Source organism: Leguminivora glycinivorella, chromosome 14 (assembly GCF_023078275.1).
Source record: "Leguminivora glycinivorella isolate SPB_JAAS2020 chromosome 14, LegGlyc_1.1, whole genome shotgun sequence".
Classification (NCBI taxonomy): Eukaryota; Metazoa; Arthropoda; class Insecta; order Lepidoptera; family Tortricidae; genus Leguminivora; species Leguminivora glycinivorella.
The window spans coordinates 13539209-13562401 of record NC_062984.1 but is presented as its reverse complement, the minus strand read 5'-3'; the positions used below and the strand labels follow the sequence as shown (position 1 = coordinate 13562401).

At 37.1% G+C, this 23193-nt stretch overlaps 1 protein-coding gene across 7 annotated transcripts in view; it reads left to right on the top strand.

Annotated features, from left to right (window-relative positions):
• The window catches only part of LOC125233696 (ubiquitin carboxyl-terminal hydrolase 7), a 42797-nt gene extending 27078 nt beyond the window's left edge, over positions 1-15719 (top strand). For 3 of the 7 annotated variants that reach the window (XM_048139784.1, XM_048139783.1, XM_048139789.1), the window contains 11 exons: positions 343-579; positions 1010-1283; positions 3053-3144; positions 5067-5263; positions 5688-5795; positions 6500-6662; positions 7168-7289; positions 7463-7598; positions 8952-9110; positions 9865-9958; positions 10267-15719. In XM_048139784.1, the coding sequence (XP_047995741.1) occupies positions 343-579; positions 1010-1283; positions 3053-3144; positions 5067-5263; positions 5688-5795; positions 6500-6662; positions 7168-7289; positions 7463-7598; positions 8952-9110; positions 9865-9958; positions 10267-10382 (1698 nt within the window). In that variant the 3' untranslated portion in view covers positions 10383-15719. The remainder of the gene's footprint in view (positions 1-342; positions 580-1009; positions 1284-3052; positions 3145-5066; positions 5264-5687; positions 5796-6499; positions 6663-7167; positions 7290-7462; positions 7599-8951; positions 9111-9864; positions 9959-10266) is intronic. The other 4 variants (XM_048139788.1, XM_048139786.1, XM_048139785.1 and 1 more) reach the window with 4 other exon arrangements.
• Positions 15720-23193: the final 7474 nt, after the last annotated feature.

Here is a 23193-nt window from a genome sequence, read left to right as displayed (position 1 = left end):
CGTACATTGATGCGTTAATATTCTTATTGCTTAACAAAGGTCTTTCTCATTCATGCAAGTGTTAAAGTGAAGGACGGGAATAAACTCTTATTAAGATCTAGTCACTGTCTGTACACACACACGCTCTGAGATAGACCGAGCACTAGTGTGCCCGTGACCGCTCCTTTCTCATCTCGCTCTTATTCGTCTCGTCTCGCCGTTCTCCGAGTAGGTCGGAGCGCCGCTCGACGAGACTACATTAGATTTAACAGAATTGAATGAATAACTGAGTATATCACTAGCGATACACCTTGCTCTAGCGCTCTCTGCCTCACGACATAAACGAATAATCCTCTGCTTCAGATCCGTCGCAAGGAGCGCAACGAGGCGCACCTCTACATGACCGTGAACGTGGTCCTCGAGGACGACTTCGACGGTCACCAGGGCAACGACCTCTACGACCCGGAGCGCGCTCACTACCGCGCCTTCCGCGTCCGCAAGCAGGCTACAGTTGCAGAGCTGATGGAGATGCTGGCTGAGAACTTCCGCTACCCGCAGAAGCACCTCCGCCCGTGGCCGTTCAGTGCGCGCTCTAATCAGGTAACCTATAATATATGCCTGTCATCGTAGGTCAATGACCTGTGCGACTCTGAGCTCACTACCGCATACAAGCCACCGACGCTAAGCTCATAATGTTGGCTGAGAATTTCCTCTACCTGTACAAGCAATTCCGCCTTCAGCGCCATTCAGTGCGCGCTCGTGCCATTTTAATTTTTTATTCTATTTTTTCTTTCAAAAATGGTGAAAAATCATGGATTGAAATCTCTATTTGTGCTGTATTGAGCAGATTTTTGCACCTAGATACCATGAAAAGTTTAAAGTTAGATTAAAAATGCAGATATTACTGGAAATGCGGTCTTGTTCCTTTTACACAAACGGGAAGAGCTACATAGCTTATGTCTAGTCTAGACACCGAGTGATGAGACTATTTCCGCATCACAGTTTTTATCTAGACAATTTATATCCACAGACTTGCCGACCAACCTGCCTAGACATACTCAACGATCAACACAAGACCGTAGCAGACGTGTCCGAGAACACGAACCCCTGGAACATCTTCCTCGAAATGCTGCCCCCGGATTCCGGCCTCAGCACTTTACCCACATTTGACAAGGACAATGATGTGGTCCTCTTCTTCAAGTTCTACGATCCCAAGCAGAAGAGGATCCATTACTGCGGACACCACTATCTGCCGATTGCGAGCAAGCTGCCCGATCTCATACCGATACTCAATAAGCGTGCTGGTGAGTATGTTACTGATATACCATTTATGGCGGCCGCTAGAAGGTGTCATGTAGCTCGTAAGGTGGCCGCCGCAAGGGAGCGAATCAACTTTTTGACCGACATTTTTGGTGCAAGCCTCCCTAATAACAAAGCTTGTGAAATGCATATACTCATCCTTGACTTCTTTATGAATTAGATAATGTATTGAAAAGGGATGGATATATGCTAGTTATTTCTCTTTTTGGTAGGTGGTCAGTAGGTTCTTGTTTTGCTAGGGATGTTACTTTGTCGATTCGATTATCGATAAAATACACACTTACTTATGTTCTCACCTTAAAAATAATATAAACTTGATACATATAAAAGTAACGAAAACATACAATATCTATTATAAATATTTCATTAGGATTATTATGGCTTTTTGACCATGAAAGTCACATATTCATACTGTATTCTTGGCTAACCAATCTAACCATACCTACGGATTGCAAATAAATGGTTTGTTTATGTACTTAATACATACATAACCGCTCATTATTCTTCTCTTACTAAGGCCCATATCACATTATCATATATATTTCATCATAGATGTGTATGTCTCCCTTCTTCTTTAACGCGAAGAAAAAGGACGGCATGTTGTCTGTGATCATGTGATTTTTATGATAGTGCAATATCGGCCTAAATAGTATGTGTAAAAAATACGAGTATATGAGAAATCAATACATTCTTCTCTTCTCTTTACGCAAAGACCTAAGTAAAATACTTTTTTTTAGCATCTATCTCATGTGAAGTCCACCACTCAGAATCTACTTACCTCAATAATACCTTCTCTACCAAATGGAAAATAAAACAAACGGCAGTGTAGGTGACATAATTTATTATTTCAATAGTTTCAACTATTTTTAGTTTCTTTTAATCATCTATGAGAATATCTGGAAAAACTAAAAAATATTAATGGTTGAGTTCGCTAGACCTGTTACATTACCAGGTCCGTGATGCCTACCAATAAACATTCATGTCCTTTTTATTGAATGAATGTCGATAGGGTTATTATCCCTGACGTCGATAAAAATTACACAATTTACTCATCACTATGATATAATCATAACCTAAAAATTGTTTGAAGAAATATCGAAAAAACATGAATAAAACTATGCAGAATTTAATACGGCATTAGTTATATATAAACTATCAATATCGTTTTTTATGTTTCGTTTAGATCCTACAAATAATATTATCAATAATTGAACGAAATTCACTAATGAAAGGTTACATGTTCTTGGCAGTTTTCTTTTCACCATGTACGTGAATTACAGTCCTTAATCACACAGGCCACAGTCACATAAGGAACTTGAACACATCACAAATAGTAACATAGCAGGTTAATCAACTATCTATTAGGAATAAACACAATATAATTAAAAATCGGCCAGATGACCGCCGAGATATTTGACTTAATATAATACGACTATGTACAGTTGTCAAAGGTGGACACCGACTGTGAAAGATAAACACATATTTAATTTAGCCGTATTGTAACTACTAAAAGGCAACCAAAAGGCAACCACTTGACAATCGTTTAGTGACCACCTTCGGGAAAACGAAAGAAGTTCCGGATTTTTGTCGCATTCGCTCATAAACAAAACGTAATAGTGTGTTGTGAGTAAGATTCATGTCACCATGCTCTTATTTTAGCATGGCTTCCATGCTTTAGTTATACTTCCGTGATTGACAGACGAAGATACAAGTTTTTTTTAAAGGAGTGACGATATTGTTTTTATTTTCATAGGTTTCCCAGCGGAAACTCCCCTAGTACTGTACGAGGAAATCAAACCAGACTTCGTGGAGAAGATCAGCAATTACAACGACCCTCTAGAAAAGGTATTATTAATTAGTCTGTCCCTGTTTCTACATGTTTTACACCAACTTTTTGAATTAGTAACAACAGTATTGAAAAATCTATCGATCTTTTGTATATTACATTGATGCATCTGGCCATGTGCAGTATTTTGTTGACATGACTTTTTGTACAATGCGCCATATCAGGCACTGAAATCTCATATTGGTTTTTTCTATACGACGGGTACACGATAATTTAACGAAGTCTAGTGCTCTGTACAAAGTAAGTGTATACCTAAATAAATAGTCTATAATTTGTCGAAGTCTAATGCAGTCTAGTCATTAATCGTTACGATTTTTCGAATTGCGAGTGGTACTCATTTTTGTGCAGATTTGAGATGATTATATTCTGTTCTCATATTAATGTACTCATTGGTCAAATGCTGTTGATGTAATGTAACATACATTTGTGGTTATTGTATTGTAACTGTAAATAAGTATGTTTTACGAAACACTTGTTAGTAGTACGTAAATACAATTGTTAAGATCAGTTTAATGTTCCTAAGCCTCTGTTATGTGTAGTAGAAATTCTATGGTACTTGGACGATTGATTGCTTTGTAGTTAACATGTATGGCCGGCACAGGTATGGTACGTGTCACTACACTATAACCATAGCTTTGTAGCTATCACCTACTAGGAAAATAAATTGTCAGTAACTGGCCTCGTTATGCTAAACTTAATTGTGTTCACTAATAATAATAATTGTATATGAATTAATACGAGTAAATTGACAAGGTTCCCATTGGCCAGTACTTGGAAGGGGGATAGTTATTGATGATTTACACAACCAGCTATGAATTTTAAATAATCCCGCAGATGAATATTTACTTCTAGCTTAATTTCCTATATCTCTGCAATTTAGCACCATTGAACAAATTAATAGATCTAGAAATTTCTTACACATTTTAAATGACATGAGCTTTATTAGATGTAACATTCACTTTAGTGGAAAGGTCAGACATTTACTCAAGCTTTTACATAGCATTTCCTAATGCTTTGCTTCTAAGAAAAAAACACAATATGTGACGTTATCTGTCCCGACAATAAGGTCCCTTTACATGGATAACGTCACATATACCTTATGGATGTTTCCGGCAGTAAAAAGATTGCCTCTAGTACTTATAAATTTAATAGAGCTATTATCATTTCGGATAAAATATTCTGTTAATGGATTGTTTCATACTACTACGAAAGAGAAAATTTCGTAAAAAGTGCATATTACATGCCAATAACAGAATAGATTTTCCTGATTTTACATATTTGTTGTGTTGAAAATACATACAGATTCGTTAATTAAACTAAACTTCTGTAGTTATTTCCTATTGTTTCAAAGAAACTTCAAATGCTCACATACATTTTAAAGCGATTTTAAAACGAATCTGCATGATATAATTTATAGGGCATGCAATTATCACATCATGAACACCTTGCAAACATTAACAAATAGCTGAAACAGCACTATCGTTAGATTTTGTTCGAATTTGAAGATACGAGTCGTTCGTACAGTTATCAAGAAAGGGACTAATTCATTATTTCGTTGTATCATCTGTGGGTGTGTCCACTGTCCTTACAACGAATTTATTATTAAAATAAATTCTTTATTAAACGTACAAAAGTCTTTATGTATAAATGCCATCGGTTTTTCTTGGAAATGTCCGTATTCATAACACTTGCATCCATGAAAATACGATGATAAAGGATTCCGTGTGTAGGAACTAAACTGTCTTTAGTAATCGTAGACCGTGTCAGAATTTAACCCTTATAGCGTAACTAAACAAATCGACCGTATCTTTCAACTCCAATAACAAAATATTGCTATAAATTCCTTAAATTGTCCCTACTTAACTAGTCGCGTAAAGTTGCATGCCCTAAATTTTTATCCGACCCGCGCGGCGGCCTCAAGGCGGCCGTCGCTCGGGTTGAGTCGTGTGCACGCGGCCAGGCTTTGGACGAACTGATGGATGGCGACATCATCGTGTTTGAGCGGGCCGACCACCGGCACGAGGAGCTCGAGCTGCCCACCTGCCAGGACTACTTCAAGTACATCTTCTACAAGGTTGAAGTACAATTTGTGGACAAGACGCTACCCAACGATCCCGGGTGAGTCTAAATATTGTGAAATCGCATACAAATGTTCAATAAGATGGTGCTAATGGAGTAAAAATGAATTTAAAAAGATCATGGTAATCCTTAGACATCTCAAATGAAGCTTTTCCTGATAGAACACCTAAGTTTTTCTTTGTACCAATACTAGCACACACGCCAAATCGATGAACTGCTTCATTCGCTGGACACATTTCAATTCTTACTGTGTTTTTTCTTTATTACCATTACTATCAGTCCTACTTTGTATTTTGACTAGAAATATTTCACTGTAAATTAAAAAATCTTAATATGGTCCTTTAATACTGAACTACCCTTTTTTATGCCTGTTTTTGTCGAAGTCAATTTGGTCCAAACTAGTAGATGTCTATACTGGAATGAGATTTATGTTGAATATGCCTTATGAGATAAACATTTTCAGATTCACAATGGAGTTATCTATGCAAATGCGTTACGAGCAAATGGCGAGAGCGGTCGGCCAACGGCTGAACGTCGACCCTTACTTAATACAGTTCTTCAAGTGTCAGAAGTAAGTACAATTTTTAAATGTCTTAATAAGTTCATAAAACATCTATATCCTGTGTAGTGTGTCATTGCCTTTTTGGCCGACGCACGCAGGATAAAGAGTTAAACATCCCTGACATTTGAGCTAACTGGCTCTTCTTTCCCTGATATCTCTGCAATAATGTTCCTCGTGCCATTTAAAACCCCTTTTGAAATGGTCGTTGCCTGCTCCTTGGTTCTAATCCCGATAAAGGCACAGATATTATCATATTAGCTCCTGAGTCATGGTGTTTTCTATGTATTTAAGTACTCTGCACAACACAAGCCTTCTTGAGCTTATTGTAAACTCGGTCAATCTATGTAAATAACATCCTATATGGGACGACGACTACATTAAAAAAATGGCATTCTAATAGTCCGTCAGTTAGATCGTCCAAAAATACTGAACACATATTTTTCGCTTTTTCTAATTAATTAAAAAATACAAAGATATAGAGCATCAAAGTTCCGGAGTGGGGGCTTGTGACGTCACTTCTAAGTAAAAAATGTACCTAGGAGTGACGTCACGCGAAACTTCAACGCACTGTACCGTCGTCATTTTTCGTTTACGAGAAAAAAATAAAAAATACGTGTCTTAAAATTCTTTGATAATCTAACGGACGGACTAATTTTTTTTTTTTTTTTTTAGTCGTCTCGCCTATTTTAATTTATATGTTTTATTTGTTGCAGTTACAAGGATACGCCCGGCTTGCCGCTGCGGTACTCCTACGACGGCATACTGAAGGATCTGCTAGTGTACTGTAAACCAAAGTGCCCTAAGAAATTGTTCTACCAGATTTTATCTATTAAAGTTAACGAATTGGACAATAAGAAACAGTTCAAATGTTTATGGGTAAGTGTAGCATAAACAAAACAATATTTTAATACAAGTTATATGGAAAATTGCTATTACTGGCCACTGATTAATTCTCTTTACCGATAGAATGAACACAATTGATAAATTGTGTTCATTTTTACATAAAATTTTTGTAACTGGCAACGTTACACTAAAATTTATCCAGATCACTATTTTAAAGAGTTAAGAGTGCAAGGGGTCCAGCTACTGGCAATTTACCCTACATCGAAACATACACGATGAGGCTCGAGTCTTTAAAGTTGTAACACTAAATTAGGTTAGTTCAAATAAATACGATTTTGACCACAAGTACTTCTTAAGTCAAATGAAGTTAGATTAGCTATTGATTTAAATAGTTCTCTTTTATTCTATTCATTTGTTGAAATGGAAGTTAAATAAATTTGGCTCTTAGCGGAAGTCACTTCCAATCCGGTTCCAAGAGGTAGCCATTATCGATTTATTCTCATCTTCAGAATTAATTTAACTTGTTATTTCGTTACAGGTTGGTCCTAATTATAAAGAAGATAAAGAATTAATTTTATATCCAAACAAAGGTGGCAAAGTAGCAGACATATTAGAAGAAGCGGCTAAAGTTGTTGAAATGTCTCCCGACGGGTCGGGCAGGTGAGTGTCTTGTCTTTACAATACATGGGTGTTTAGCCAAGATTCCATATTATGTTACGCTTCGTGGCGAAAAAAAGCAATGTCGTCATTAACTAATACGGATGAATAATAGAGACTACTGTAGCGTTCGCCACGAAACATATGACCTGACTTCTTGCCTACTTTGTTTTCAGATTACGGATTGTGGAGGTGTCGTGTCACAAAGTGCTGCCGGGGCCCGACCCCGAGCTAACTCTGGACCAGGTTACCATCGCGCCGCCCAGACTCTACAGAATAGAGGAGATACCTCAGGACGAGTTGAATCTACAGGTCAGTTGTGTATGTGAGCAATAAGGCGTGGATCCAATTCGATTGTATTAGATTGATGGATGTGGATGTGATTCGAGCGTTTCAATTAATTGGTGCCTTTTTGGCGATTAATTTGCTATCGAAAGCAAGCAAGCAGGCGCACAACCGCTTCATAGGAAGCGATTAGCGTCCCCCTATGGATAAGCTCTTTTCTTAAATGTAGCATTAGTCCAGAACTCAGAGGAAAAAATTCTATAGAGAGGACAAGCCGCGCGCGGCCTGGTCGCAGATGTAGGCCCATTGGGCCTACACCGCCGCCAGTTCGCCGTCCGCTGTCATCGAGTGTACACGCGCGCTGTTCACCGACGAAAAACGAGTTTTATCCAAAATTCCGAAGTGTGCAATAATAACTTGCAAACATCGCAGTGACCTGAATAATTTCCAAGCCGATAGGATAACATTTCATAGGTAAATACTATTTATTTCCTTTTATTTCACATAAAACACGAATTCAACGTAATACTCCGAGTTGTACCATGTAACCTTACGTTTGCTTGTGCTTTAAAACGTTCATTATACATTGCGGCTACACAAGGAACATATTGTAAACAGTGTAGTGTTTTGCGCCGCAATGAACGGTGTACAAAACGATTCACTCAGTGAGACATTTTTCTCGGAAACGAGGCGAGGCGTTCCCGCTATTTATCGTTGTGTGCGTGCGCGATCGCGCTCGCTTATCGTTCGCATGTACACAACCATTGAAATGATGCGCGTGTATTGCGCAATAGGAGCGTCCAGCTACAAGTGTGTGTGGATTAGGTGTGTGCGTGCATTATCTTTACAATTACTGGTGCTTTGTGTGGGTTGCGCAGACCTTGCGACAGGCGTATTCTATACAAATCGCCCGGCATGACCTATCTCCCGAAATCTGTGGTCCAGAAATACCGGGTCATGCCATAGTTTGGAAATAGGTTAGCTATTTGAGGCAGGAAGTTTCTGGAGAAACGCGGAGTTGAGGTTTGCCAATCATATGAAGAATCTGAAAAGGTAAATACATTTGATGGGGTAAACAGTAAACACCATTAGTATCTTTTGTTTATAGCCGATAGCTCATAGCTTACTAGCTCGCGGTGGGACCAGTGCCTTTCGCGACATTCCACAAGTTGCACAGGGTCTTCCACCACATAACAATAATCATTAAGATTGTGAATTGTGATTGTGAAGTATGTGCAGCGATTTATTTAACCCTGACGCGCAATGAAGATCTTATGTTATATTGAATGTTTGTTTATGTATAACAGTTGAAGTCGTACATAAAATAGTTATGTTTACTTAGTAATAAATTACTGTAGTTTCCAATGTCTGTTGTTTTAGGAGGACGAGGCGTTAGTGCCGTGCGCCCACTTCCACAAGCAGGTGTACGCGACTTTCGGCATCCCGTTCTACACGCGCGTGAAGCACCTGGAGCCCTTCCAGGCCGTCAAAGACCGGCTGCAGGCCAAGCTCGACATACCCAACAAGGAGTGGGAAAAGGTAAGAGTACGCTAGTGCCGTCTCACTCCCACAAGCAGTACGCGCCGTTCGGCATCGCGTTCTACACTCGCCTGAAGTACCTGGAGCCGTTCCAGGCCGTCAAAGACTGGCTGCAGGCCAAGCTCGACATACCCAACAAAGAGTGGGAAAAGGTAAGAGTACGCTAGTGCCGTCTCACTCTCACAAGCGGTACGCGACATTCGGCATCGCGTTCTACACTCGCCTGAAGTACCTGGAGCCGTTCCAGGCCGTCAAAGACCGGCTGCAGGCCAAGCTCGACATACCCAACAAGGAGTGGGAAAAAGGTAAGAGTACGCTTGTGCAGTCTTCTCACTCCCACAAGCAGTACGCGACGTTCGGCATCCCGTTCTACACTCGCGTGAAGCACCTGGAGCCCTTCCAGGCCGTCAAAAACCGGCTGCAGGCCAAGCTCGACATAATACCCAACAAGGAGTGGGTAATGGTAACCAATACAAGATTACGTATTATCACCTATATTACTCAAAAATTCACTTTAGCCACGAAATCATAATATATACCAGTTAGTTAGTTTAAAACCCTTGTAGTTGCTAATATGCTACTTAAGAGTCCTGTCAGCAAAATTGTCGAAGTAATCATTAGTTTAGTTAAATAATGAGGTCTGTTGGACAGATAACTCAATGTTTTGCATTCTATTTCTTTATTATTAAAAATGTTGTGTAGAAAAAGATTAGATAGAATTATTTATGTTAACCCATGTCTTTTCTTGTTCCAGTACAATTTCGCTATAGTGACAAATGGCAGACCTAACTACATAAGTGAAGGAGCGACAATAAACATATTCGACTTCAGGCCGAGTAGTAACGCAAGTAAGTACCTCCTCCTACCGCACCTAACTTAATATTGGCATGCTATTGGTGTTTGGACATTTTCGAGAGAATAAATCCGTTATAGCTCAGACAAAATTCAGGTTTAGCCTTTGATGATGATGTGCGAGTAGTCAAGATAATTATTCCTTGTTTGATAATTATGCTGAACAACAGAAATGTAAGTCTGTTCCATATGATACTAAATGTTTGTGACGGATTTCTTCTCTAGGAAATGTATAATCAAAATTCAAAATTGTCGATGGTAATATCTCGTGTCCTGCGTGGAATGCGTGCTAAAATGTAAGCAGATCTGTCGCTTCCAGACGCGACGGGGCGGCCTTGGCTGGGGCTCGACCACATCAACAAGACGCCCAAGCGCTCGCGCGTCAACTACCTGGAGAAGGCCATCAAGATCTACAACTGAGCGTGTCGGCCGCGGCCTCCGGCACCACCGGACCGCGCTAGGGCCCCGATACTTATGTAAATACGATTCACTTTCGTTACCGACTTTGTCTGTTATCTATTTATGACGTTTGGAAGCAGATCGATATCATTTCCATATTTTTGCAATGCGGTGGAGTCCATGTTTTATACATTAGTAGATTAGACCATATTGTATGTACATATTTTGTAATTTTAAAACGCATATTTATATGGGCCCTAGACGTAACCGTTTTTCGAGTGAACGTAACTTAGCGTCGGGCGAACGAGTGATATTTCTTTTATCGAGGAATTCTGACTTGAAAATAATTGATAATTATGGGCACCTGAACTAATACATAGATTTATAAGAGAGCTGACACGAATAGAAAGAATGGGTGAATGAAAATCACATTAACCAATAAAATGTTGGCTCTGTCTCTACACCGACACGGGAGTCTCTCATATAGTGATGTGCCGTGGGAATATTCCCGGGAATGGGAATATTCCCACTGGAAATATTCCCGGGCATATTCCCTCCTTCCCGGGAATATTCCTCTGACAAGGGAATATTGAAAAATAAATCCGCAATGTAAAATTTAGTTTTTAAGTTTAAATTAAATTAAAGAGTCATATGGAGGCTCTTCATCAGGCATTCAAGAAAATTATGATTTCAACAAGATCTTCTAAAATTATACCTAACATTGTTTACATGACTTCGAGCAGGTTCGAGTTTCGGTTATGTATGAGAAAATAAAAAAAAGTTTGAATGTCATTATTATTAAATTTAAAATCGATGTCACATGGCATCTAGAACAGATGTCGCTAAGTCGCTATCTCTCATAGTTTCTGACTTTTCCATACTGACAGTTTTGGTTTGATCACCCTGTATTATTTAAACTAATTGCAATTTTTTTAATACTTCATATGTGGTTATACTGATTATTTCTATACCCTACTATTTTTGTCCCTACGCCAAATCTTGGGATTAGTTGCCAAAGCTGACCCCAGGCTTCTGAGCCGTGGTAAATGCCGGGATAACGCAAGGAGGATGATGATCTGATTTTTTCTATACGAGCTGTTGCCCGCCTACGTATACGTACGCATGGATTCTTATATTTTTTATGTTAAATGTACAACCTACCTTTTAGCGAAGTTTTACGAGTAAAATTCTAAATTCTTTACAATCCTTACCCCTACACGTTTTACCCCATATGAATTTGTATTCACTTTAAAATCTTAAAGGAGTTAGGTGGTATTCCGTTAGGGATTACCTTTTCAAAAACCCTTTAAAGTTTTCTGATATTTTCCTATACTGAGACAGAATTTGACGACCGGTCTGGCTCAGTCGGTCGTGACTCTGCCTGCTGAGCCGCGGTCCTGGGTTCGAATCCCGGTAAGGGGATTTATTTGTGTGATGATGAGCACAGATATTTATATTTGTAAAAAACCCTCTATAAACTTTCACCCCCTGTTTAAGGCCTTTAGGGTTTGAATAACACTAAATATGCGACTTCATTGTATTTGCCTTAATTACCTTTTTTTCCTGCTCGAAAATAAAAACTTCATCCCCATTTTAACCGCTTCAGGGGATGAATTTTCAAAAACTCTAAAATAACTTTTCTTGTTTCATACTAAACTAACATTTCAAGAAGTTTCAAGTTGTTAGCTTAAAATCAAACTAGATTCTCCATACAAATTTTCATCCCCTTCTTAATCCTCTTATGGGACGGCAATCCGAAAACGATGAAATATACCACTATTTCCACTAATTTTAATATATTTTAAAATATGTACCTATAGTGTTACCTTTCCACGAAGTTTCAAATTCTTAACCCAAAATATAATTTCTGACCCATACAAACTATCATTCCCTTTTAGCCCCCTGAGGGGTGAAATTTTCAAAATCTTTTCCTCACTTTATAAATGCAATTTATTGTTTAAAAATTTAAATTTCTAGCTAAGTATTGTACTTTTGAATCTGCGTTGATGAGTTATTAAATCGGTCAGTTAAAGACACTTGTATAAGTATAGTGTTTTATATTACCTAAATTATTATATATATTAACAATTATAAAGATTTTTAGCAGTTTTGTTCATTGCGTATGTACATTTGTATCATTTGTTTTATTTTGATCAGGGGAATATTTCCAGCAACTTTGGAAATATTCCCGGGAAGAATGGGAATATGCCCGGGAGTATAGGGAATTTACTTTTCAGTATAAGTTACATGGTCTAATATCTTGTTAAACGGTGTAAAAAGCTATTTTTGACATAATCCTAGAAAATAAAATATATTATGAATACTATATGTCAATATTCCCCTATATTTCCGTTGAGGGGGAATATTCCCGGGCACGTTTCGGAACGGCACATCACTACTCTCATACAATGAAAGTGTCGTTCATTCCTGTCGGGTCAGCTTTTGTGAACCAACCTGTATGTGCGTCATCAAACAATAGTTTTAGATTGTGAGTCTATCAAAGAGTTACGCTGACACACCATTCGTTTAGAAAATATATCTAACCGATTTAGCGGCATTTGATTATAATGTTCTTCAGTCTTAATCTGTTGTTAGAGTCACAATTATTAATTAGTTCAGTTAGGTGTCAGTTATGCCTGCTTTTCAATTAATAAAATAAGATAAATGTAAGTAAATATCCGAGTGCTTGACACTATCTCATTCATTGCCATCATACTCACGGTAAAAAAGGATGGCAAATTATTTAAATTTGGTTGTCAAATACTACGACGTTTACTTTTACCGACGGTATGGCCTACATTATGTCGTGTACGCGAGCAGCTGGGTACGTTCCACAGCGACGTAAGTTCGTTCACTCGACCGTCAGCAAACACCAGTTCGACCTGTACCGCGCTATTTATTACGTATTTATATATATTTGGACCATAGGTGACATTCATTGTAGTTTAATAATTGGAATCAGTAGTCCTGCTAGCAGATGTACGTAACATTGTTTTTTTAATTATTGAACGATTAGTCGAATAACTTTTTTGAAACATTTTGTATGCCAATCATATAAAAAATATCCCTCGTTATGTTATGTTGTAGAAATAGTCTAAACTAAAATGACGGGCTCTTGGCCCAAATGTAAATTTATTTTAAAGAAATTAAACCTTATCTAACTATCAGATGGCTTCAATTCGAAAACACTATTTATCACGGTGCATCATGAATGAATGTCTGTCCTAAGATGAGAGGGCCTACCGCAATCCACTACCTGAAATATTTCGTCTATTTGTCTTTCTATCATTCTAATATAGAAATGTGAAAGAGAAGCAAATAACGAAATTTCGATATTAGATGGTCGTGGTAAGCGTTTTCATATTCATGGGATAGGAATCGTGCATCCAGTTAAATTCATCAACATGTATGTATATGATTCATCTCCTTATTAGTATTTAAATAAGTCTAATAAGAGTATTAATGTACTGTTAATTCGTCAAGACTATCTTCTCTAAGTCTGCAGTAGACAAGGCAACTTTGTATACTTTTAAAGTTTGATTCAAAAGGAGAAATGAGTTTCAGACGTTATGTGGATACTCATTGTTGTACTCACTAGACGAGTAAGCACGCGTTGTGAAGCATTTTATTGTGCAGCTAAATAAACCTTATAACGGTCGGGCAACGAGTCATTTTAGCGTAGACAGTATCGAACTCGGTAAGTGAATGTCGGTTATGTTCAAAGTATTTCAGTTTGGTATTGCCTTTTAGCATTTCCAGTGTCGAAAATCGTGTTTGGCCTCCCCCAATACTTAGAATGTCGAATAAACTACTTTATTTATACTTAAGCACGGACTGGTCGGTCGGCCGGTCGTCGCCGGGCGACCGGCGGCTACTGCTGACCGGCCGGTAGCATTTTTGGTGATTCGACTCGAGCTCAGCATTTCTACAGAGTATACAGCATTATTTAGATACGAGTTTGTACTATGGAGATATATTATAACGATGTTTAAGGGTATTATTATATGTATATAGTCAAATGTGCCTGTGTGTGGTCGCTTTTCGGTATACCTGGCCTATAGTCGTCTGCGACAAGCCGGCGACACGCATTTTATTTACGAATTCTCGGTGGTAAGATGTAGATGTTCCTTATCTCTGGGTGACCGTCCATCAAAGCATATGGGGTATATATTAGTACTGAATGAGGAAGGTTCCTGTCAATTTTAGCGTCTATGGCATAGGGCAAGTGTCCTGTCCTGTAACAAGCTGTCATCCGGCAACCTGCTCACTTCTTTCTCATTCAATTGTATTATTATTCAATATAAAATATTTTATATGACAAAAATAAAATCATAAAATGTATGCAATAATCAATTAAAAAAAATGATTCTTGATATCAATGAAGTAATATAAAGTAGTACGGAATGTATAATTTTAGTAGGTAATTTGAGTATTGTCCATCAAGGCAGATGTGGGGTCTAGACAAAGTGACAACCTCTGTACACTGTACAAAAGTATTAAAGTGGCATTAATGGTAGCTGTGGTAGTTATTTTATACCATTATTAGATCCAATTGTACTAGTGCCAAACTGCATTATGTAATAAAAATCCTGTTAAGAATGTATAGAATATGAATTTGGGATTGGCTTTGGTAGACGGTCACCCATTTATAGTCGTGCTTGATCCGCATACTTTTATAACATAGACATAAATAATATTGTTATCAACTTATCATTATACTATCTGTAATACTTCATTATTATGTTACGTAATTTTATTGTGTTGAATTTTGACCATTGAATCTTGTTCATAGACAATCCTAATTAAATTTCATTATAGTTATTTTTTGTATTAGCATCATGGAATCAAATTTAATCCCCATTGTGATAAAATAGCAACTATTAGTGAGGCTTGTACATAATAGCTGCTGCACATACCTGCGGACCTGTGTAGGTTTCAGCTTTTTTCTAACTTAAATAAACTAACGATACGTGAATTCTTATGTAACCTGTTTTATAGAAAATATTGAAGTGTGGATAGAATAAAATGTTTTGATTGTCGAATCACCAAAAGGCGGCGCCGGGCCGGCGCGGCCGCAGCACGAAGTAACTAGCACCACATTGTTAAGGCTGAAAGCCGCTCAGAACATCCGAACGTGTATAATGTTACTATTTAATTTTTAACTAATTTTTTGCCGGAAATAATAATGGCAAATGGGATTATAGTTTCATAGTTGATTCACTGTTTAGACCCGTCTGTAGGATTTGGACCTCGAGCAGAGTTCCGTGACAACTTACCTGCAAACTATTGGAGGGAGTTCCAATGTTTGTTATGTTGGATGTGAATGTTTCACTGAATATAATCCTATATTTGTTTACACTTGTTTGTTTTTAAATTTAATTTAATACCTTTTTAATTTTGTTAACTTTTTGAATGCCACTGGATTGTGCCAATGTTACTGAAAACCTTCTGGTTACTTTAATACGAGCAGTAGTAAATAAATAAATAATAAATAAAAAAATATTATAGGACATTCTTACACAGATTGACTGAGGCCCACGGTAAGCTCAAGAAGGCTTAGCAGAGTTGCTTGGCTTGCGTGGCTTGGCTTAGTAGAGTTGTTATCAATCATCATTATTCATCATTCATTAATCAGTCGGAGCAATAAGATCATAGCAAATTCTAAAGATTACTATTTTTGATCATTACATGGGATATCCGATGGTCATTACATATATGTTGGCATCCAAAAGGTTAACAAATATGACCCTCGCCAGTTTAGAGAACTCGTCATTCACGAAGGCGCCACTTTGTAGTGACCCTGCGTCTCTGTAACAGAACCGCTACAGCTCCATTTCAGAATGAATAATACACACCTTACCCGAAATGTAATCGTGTGGAACGAGTGCCAGTTAGTCACAGAGTAAAAAAAATATCTGAAGATGAGAGAAATAGATACAAAATCTCATATTGTTCCAATTAAAGTTCAGGAAGTAACAAAAAAAATGGTAATATGTAATTATTCACTGGGCAGGGCTTGAACCTGGTATTTTAATAAACCTCGAAACAGTCCTGTATTTTGAATTATTTTATGCTCTTCAAGTAACTTTGTGTTATAGACAATCAAATAAATAACAATCCAAAGCACGTTATAATACCAATATTTGACGACCGGTCTGGCTCAGTCGGCAGTGAGCCTGCCTGCTAAGCAGCGGTCTTGGGTTCGAATCCCGGTAAGGGCATATATTTGTGTGATGAGCACAGATATTTGTTCCTGAGTCATGGATGTTTTCTATGTATATATGTATGTATTTATCTATTTAAGTATGTATATCGTCGCTTAGCACCCATACTACAAGCTTTGCTTACTTTGGGGCTAAGTTGATCTGTGTAAGGCCCAATATTTATTTTATTTATTTTCGTATAAAAAATAACCGGCTCGAGCCCTAAACCTACCTAGAAATAAATATTCTAAATGAAAATGAAATATTTATTTTTCAAGTACTCATATTACAATGCGCATATGAACGTCAAATAAAGCTACGCCGGCTCTAACCATACGCCTCAGCCTCGAGAAGATTTCAGTCCCCCCTCAGTTGGGAGGGGGGTATCCACTATGGGACCGTCAAGAAACTCGGCGGGCCACTTCTTTTCAAAACATTACATCTTAAAAATAAGACTTGAAGTAGGTACTACCTAACTCTTAGATTTGCAAGGATTGCACGAGATCGTTGCCGCGGTTCGTTTAATTCGTCTGTTAATTAATTCACAAAACATCCACAAGATTACCGCATAACGACATCATCAATTGCCCGATGATTGGAAATCTCTCGAGCGAAATGGAACCCTTTCACTTAACTAAAGTGGTTGTGCTTTTTGCGCAGTAAAATGTATTTTTTTTGGCGTACTATCGGTAGTACTTTTAGTAGTCGTAAAACTGCGCTCGAATAACTTGCTCTAGATATGGCTGAATAACTTTGAATAGGTAGCTACTTAGGAAGTTCGGATACCTAAGTTATAGTTATTCTGTAACGATATCGACATTGAAGGGCGACTTCTATAAAATATAGAATTTTATAACCGATTACAAATATGTGAGACGGCTCAAAAGGTACCTGTCACATAGTCGCTTGGACAATTTTGTTATTTTTGTTCTTATATTTATAGCTTTAGCATTGGGACTATATGGCGTAGTATTTCGTTTTCTACACAAACACACTAGACAGACATACGGCCGTCCATAGATAACATTTAAATGAACGTGTGCGTTGTGTGCGACAGACAAAGCGATAGAACGCAACTGACGCAACGCTTGTAGCATTGTGTGCGGTGCGGTAAGTATAATACCTACCCGGTACCTATATGTTATGTGTTTACATACATACAGCAATGTAAACAATACATACATAAACTCACCGCTGTATTCCCAGTCAATGGGGTCGGCAGGTCACATGAAACTGACAAGTTTCAGTGTCACTCTTGGCAGTTAACCTTTTGAACGCTAGCCTCTCGGGTCAAAAATGTGGTCTACACGCCAATACCTCTACCAATAAATGACGAATTCTGTCAGCAGGCCTAATTGCTTTGACAGCGTCCGCCATAACTACTTATTATTTGTTATTGGTGAGGTGGCCACGACGGCACACGACACTAGTGGTTCTTGGGGTTCAAAGGGTTAACGAGTTGAAAAAAGAATTTGTGATACCTACAACCACACCACAATGTAATTCACATCCCACAGTCTTATTTCATCATTTCTACGACACTCATCACGAGAGGAAATGTTTGTGTTTCGTTGTCGCAGCGCAGATTATTGTCACCTTAGTGCGTTTTCACATTATCCGATCCGATATCGGATGTCGGGAGGATTTCAAAGGCAAAAATCCAAGATGGCGGCTTAAATGTATGGGATATCGGTCCGACATCCAATATCGGATCGGATAATGTGAAAACGCACTTAGGCTACGCCCCAGGATTCATGATCTATCCCAACTAACAAAAATTAGTCTTATAGTGGCTTATAATGCCAAAAATAGTACTCTTATAATAACCTTGTAAACCCTTTACAAGAGGGCATTTGGGCACACCTTATAAGGCCAAAAACCTTATATCCCCCTTGTAGTCGCTATATTATTAGCTTTCTTATCTTGTACGTGCTTTATTATGGCATGCAATAAGAAAGTTAACCTTATAATGGCAAGAAAAGTGCTTTTAAAAGGCTAATGTACTAATAAGAATCATATTTAAAGCTTTAATAAAGGCAATTATACTTGTAAGAATCATATTCAAAGCTTTAATAAGGGCAATAGCTCTTGTACACGTTTTGTGATCATCAGATATAAGGGAGTAAAACTCATAACGGCGAAACAGGATGCTGTTTTAAAAGTTTATTGTGCTTTTCGTAGTGATTTATGTGTACATCATCATCAAGTCATCCATTTTGCAAGTTAGTAAACGGTAAGTTAACTTTTACATATTACAATTATTTGCTTATTTATTATGAAAACTGTGTGGGAATCCAATTTCATGGTGAAATGTGATATAAAATGTGTTGTATTATTAATGCGCCCTTGTATTTCAACGGTTTTGTACTAAAAATGCGGTTAATTAATTTTGACATGTCTTGAGCAAGGCTGTTATAAGAGTAAAAGCAGTAAGCACATCATTTACAAATACTCTATAAGAGTAAAAACTTTATAAGAGCCACCGGTGTTACTTATGATTCGCCATTTTATATATCTTTAGGGTTCCTTCTCACAATTAGTGAAATCCCGAACCCTTACCATCTAGTTAAATATTTGTAACGGATACCAGTTAAAAATTCATAACGTTATCGTTAGAGAGCAGATTTCAGGTAGCGATCTAAATATTAATATGAATATGACTCGCATACAATATTTATTATTTTTTCTACACACGAAAAAATGTATGGGAACATAAAAGTAAAACCCTTTTTGGATGCTTTTGTGAATATTGGGCAAAAATTATAATGATAATAAATAAAAATAAAAAAAATATTTATTTATACTTATTTCTTTAATATTTCTTCTGCGCATTGCACAGTAAAAACTTCTATTATGGCTCAAAGAATATAAAAATGAAAATAATTCGCTTCTTATATATATTTAAATTGAAAGTCCATTATTTAGAATAAAATACTTTTTTTAAATGTAGTTTGTTGAAAAAATAACATTAATTTAATCTAATTATTCAGTGAAGTTTGTGGTGTGCGATGTAGGTAATAATAATAGATTATAAACCACATGACATGTATTTAATAAATTGCACTAGTCATATCCATATTAATATTTAAATCGCTACCTGAAATCCGCTGTCTAGTTATCAAGTACTTGGCGCAAACCTTTGAAATTGCATTTTTGTTCGAAAGACCGTTCTTTTTAAACCGGTATTTTGGGGAACGCTTTGATAAAGGTTTGGTTCGATTAACCGGCATAGAACAAAATAAAACCGTGTAGTCCGCAGCATGTCAGGTAATACTGATATTTTCAATATTTCATTAGGAAGTTATACCTAGAATTTTCAATTTAAAACAAACTTGTGCTTCGGAATATTTAATATTCTGGTGCCTTATTTTATTACTTCCTATTGATTTATTGTAAATGCTGAGTCAAATACTCTATTTGATATTTATTATTATGGTTATTGTTACAGAATCTGTGGATGAGATACATAGTCAGCCGTTTTTAGTGACGTGAAGATGACAACTCTTCTCCTCCTCTTAGTAAGTAAGTGCTATTGAAAACCACAGACGATTTCAGTACCGCCATCACAATGGACTTTGTGTCGATAACTATAAACAGCCTAGCCTAAGACTTCAAATAAATATATTTTTTTTATTACAGATGAACTACAAAACGGCACATATTCTGATGGAGAAAATCAGTCACAATCATTACTTACACCCAAAAATAAGCCCGGAGTGGTGGATCAAAAAACATGCAAAATGGAAGAGGACGCAGGAAATAGTTTAGGTTGTAAGAAAATCACACCAAGCAAAGATGGCGCTGATAATTCAAAACAAGAAAACGAAAATTAATATATCTTTTGTGAATTTGATGAAGACCTCGATAAAAAAAACTACTTATTATTTTGGAAATTTACTGATAGGTTAATTACAATTTCTACCACCGTGTAGGCGCTCTGAAGAATATATTAATATTTTGAAGTATGTAGACTCATTGAAACAGCAACATCGTGAGCAATAGAACTGAAAATATTAATCTTATAAAGTTACTTGTATCGGTTTGGTTTCGTTGCACATAAATAAATATCTTAAAAACAGTGAGTTTGTCTTTATTTGTCCTCAATTTTAATCTGTCTTAGTCCCAAAAGGACTACATATAAAATCGGTTTCTTCTTCAAATAGCCGAACATTGTATTCACTTATTCAGATCGTCCAAAATTCACAATGATAATCCGCAATAAAAGTTTTTTTTTTATTTCAGACCAAAGACCATAAAGTAAGGAATACACTTTTGGGACTTATTCTAATAAAGTTAATCTTAAAAATTAATATTAGTAGGTACTGATGGATAAAAAAACTGAGTGCCTTGGTAATAGTCTCTTATACGCTCAGTTATGTATAATTGGCCACCTCCAAGTGCATGCTAGTCTGGTATAACCGGTGGACACTCTATTTAATAATGTAAACATTGTAAAACATGGAAACAATGGACCAGTTACATTTGCCCTCCAGTCGAGATCTGCCCCGCGGCCCCGCTGTATATACCTTAACATTTTTCACCGCAGAGCTACAGACACCTTAAATAAGAACAAAAAATATAATTATTAAGCTAAATCCAAACTCAATTCATCATTTAACGATATACCTGTATTACTGTCACTGCTGCTTGCCTGCATATTCTTATAATTATTCCATAATGGCATCCTCTACGGAACCACTAATCGATAAGTTGGGATCAGATTGTTCACATTCGCTGGATTTTCAAAATGACGAATCAAGTTTTATAAAAACTTTTAATACGACACTTTCAAGAATAATGCCTTTATAATTATTGTATAAGAGAAAATGTATTGCTTTAATTCTTTTAAACACTTTATAAAATGCTATAATTTGTTTGCTGGATAGACGTTTTATAATATGCTCCTATGAGGCATAAAGCATCATAGTTATCTTATGCATTACTTTTATAAGAATAATTGGCCATAACAAAAGCTTTTATAGTGCTTTGAATATTATACAGCGAAAAGGCATTTTAAATGGCTTCTATAAGAATACATATTTTTAAACCCTTATTGCAGTCATATAAATTGGACTTATTAACGTGTACATGGCCAAGTTATAAGAGTAAATATACTATTGGCCAAATCCTCTTATAATGAGCTACTATAAGAGTAAATATTTTTAAACCCTTATTGCAGTCATATAAATTGGACTTATTAACGTGTACATGGCCAAGTTATAAGAGTAAATGTACTATTGGCCAAATCCTCTTATAATGAGCTACTATAAGAGTAAATATTTTTAAACCCTTATTGCAGTCATATAAATTTGACTTATTAACGTGTACATGACCAAATTATAAGAGTAAATGTACTATTAGGCCAAATTCTCTTATAATGAGCCGCTATAAGGAACTCTGGCATAATGAATGCTATTTTAAAACTACTATGAGTGTTTAGCCCTTATAGATTGATTTTATAAGGATATTTTGTTTGTTGGGATGGTACAGTCACCCAATTTGAATCCTAGGCCACTCCAGAACCCTGTTTTATTGACACCGTGCTGTATATGTCAAAGAAGCCACTTCGACGTTTACTGTGAAAAGGTTCTACAGTGGCCTAGGATTCAGATTGGTTGACTGTAATTGTAACCAAAGAACATCTAATCTAATGCTAACTTCTATCGACTCTAGATAACAGATTTTCCCAATTAATGTCATTACTACCATAGTTTACCACAGTAATCTCGGTGGTAAAGGATTATAGGTTTTATATAGGTATACTACATCTGTAATACGAGTCTGTAAGTCGAGTAATCGACTCCTACCTTATTAGTTTAGTTTACCCATTAACGTAATAAGAGTAAAAGTAAGACTTGGAAGCAATTTCCGGCTATAATTAAGCTAATGCCGGCGGCGGAGAGCTGGTAATTCGTTTTCTGGAGACAGCCGATTTGCCAGCCCAATGAAGTAAATAAGGGTGTACGATTTCTAAAAATAACTGACTAAACAACTAATTATTCAATTCTGAAACGTTTAAAGCTCTATTCTAGGTATTTCATTGTAACATGAGATTTACAGTAATTTAAACAGATTAATGTTACTTAATGCCGTCTAGACCCGTCAAGCCGTAATAAAGTGTCATCGTAAACATTCTCAGTGTTGGAAGATTAAAGAGAAGATACGAGCTGTGGCCCGTTTCTCGAAAGGTACAAGTCTTGTATTACAAGTGTGTTTCCATGACAACCCATACGATTTGACAGTTCGCGCACTTGTAATACAAGGCCCATTGACTACCGCTTGTAAATTGTAACTTGTAGCTTCGAGAAATGGGCTGGTAGTAAAGGCTCTCAACTTCACGCCTCTGACTTCCACGCTGGCCACACCTCAGTGCACGCCCATATTGGGGGTTCGGCGGGGCGGGCGAGCGTGCATACAAACTATGCAGCGTCGACTCAGGACACTTGTATAAGCTTTAATTGTTTGATATGCACGCCGCACGCGCCGCCCCGCTTAGATGAAATGAAAGAGAAAATACTACCATATTTTGTATATGATATGATATTAATTGGACGGAATGGAGAGGACCAGGAAGTGGTGATAGACACTCAGGACGCCCACTCAAGCGTTGGGCGGATGACATAAAGAGA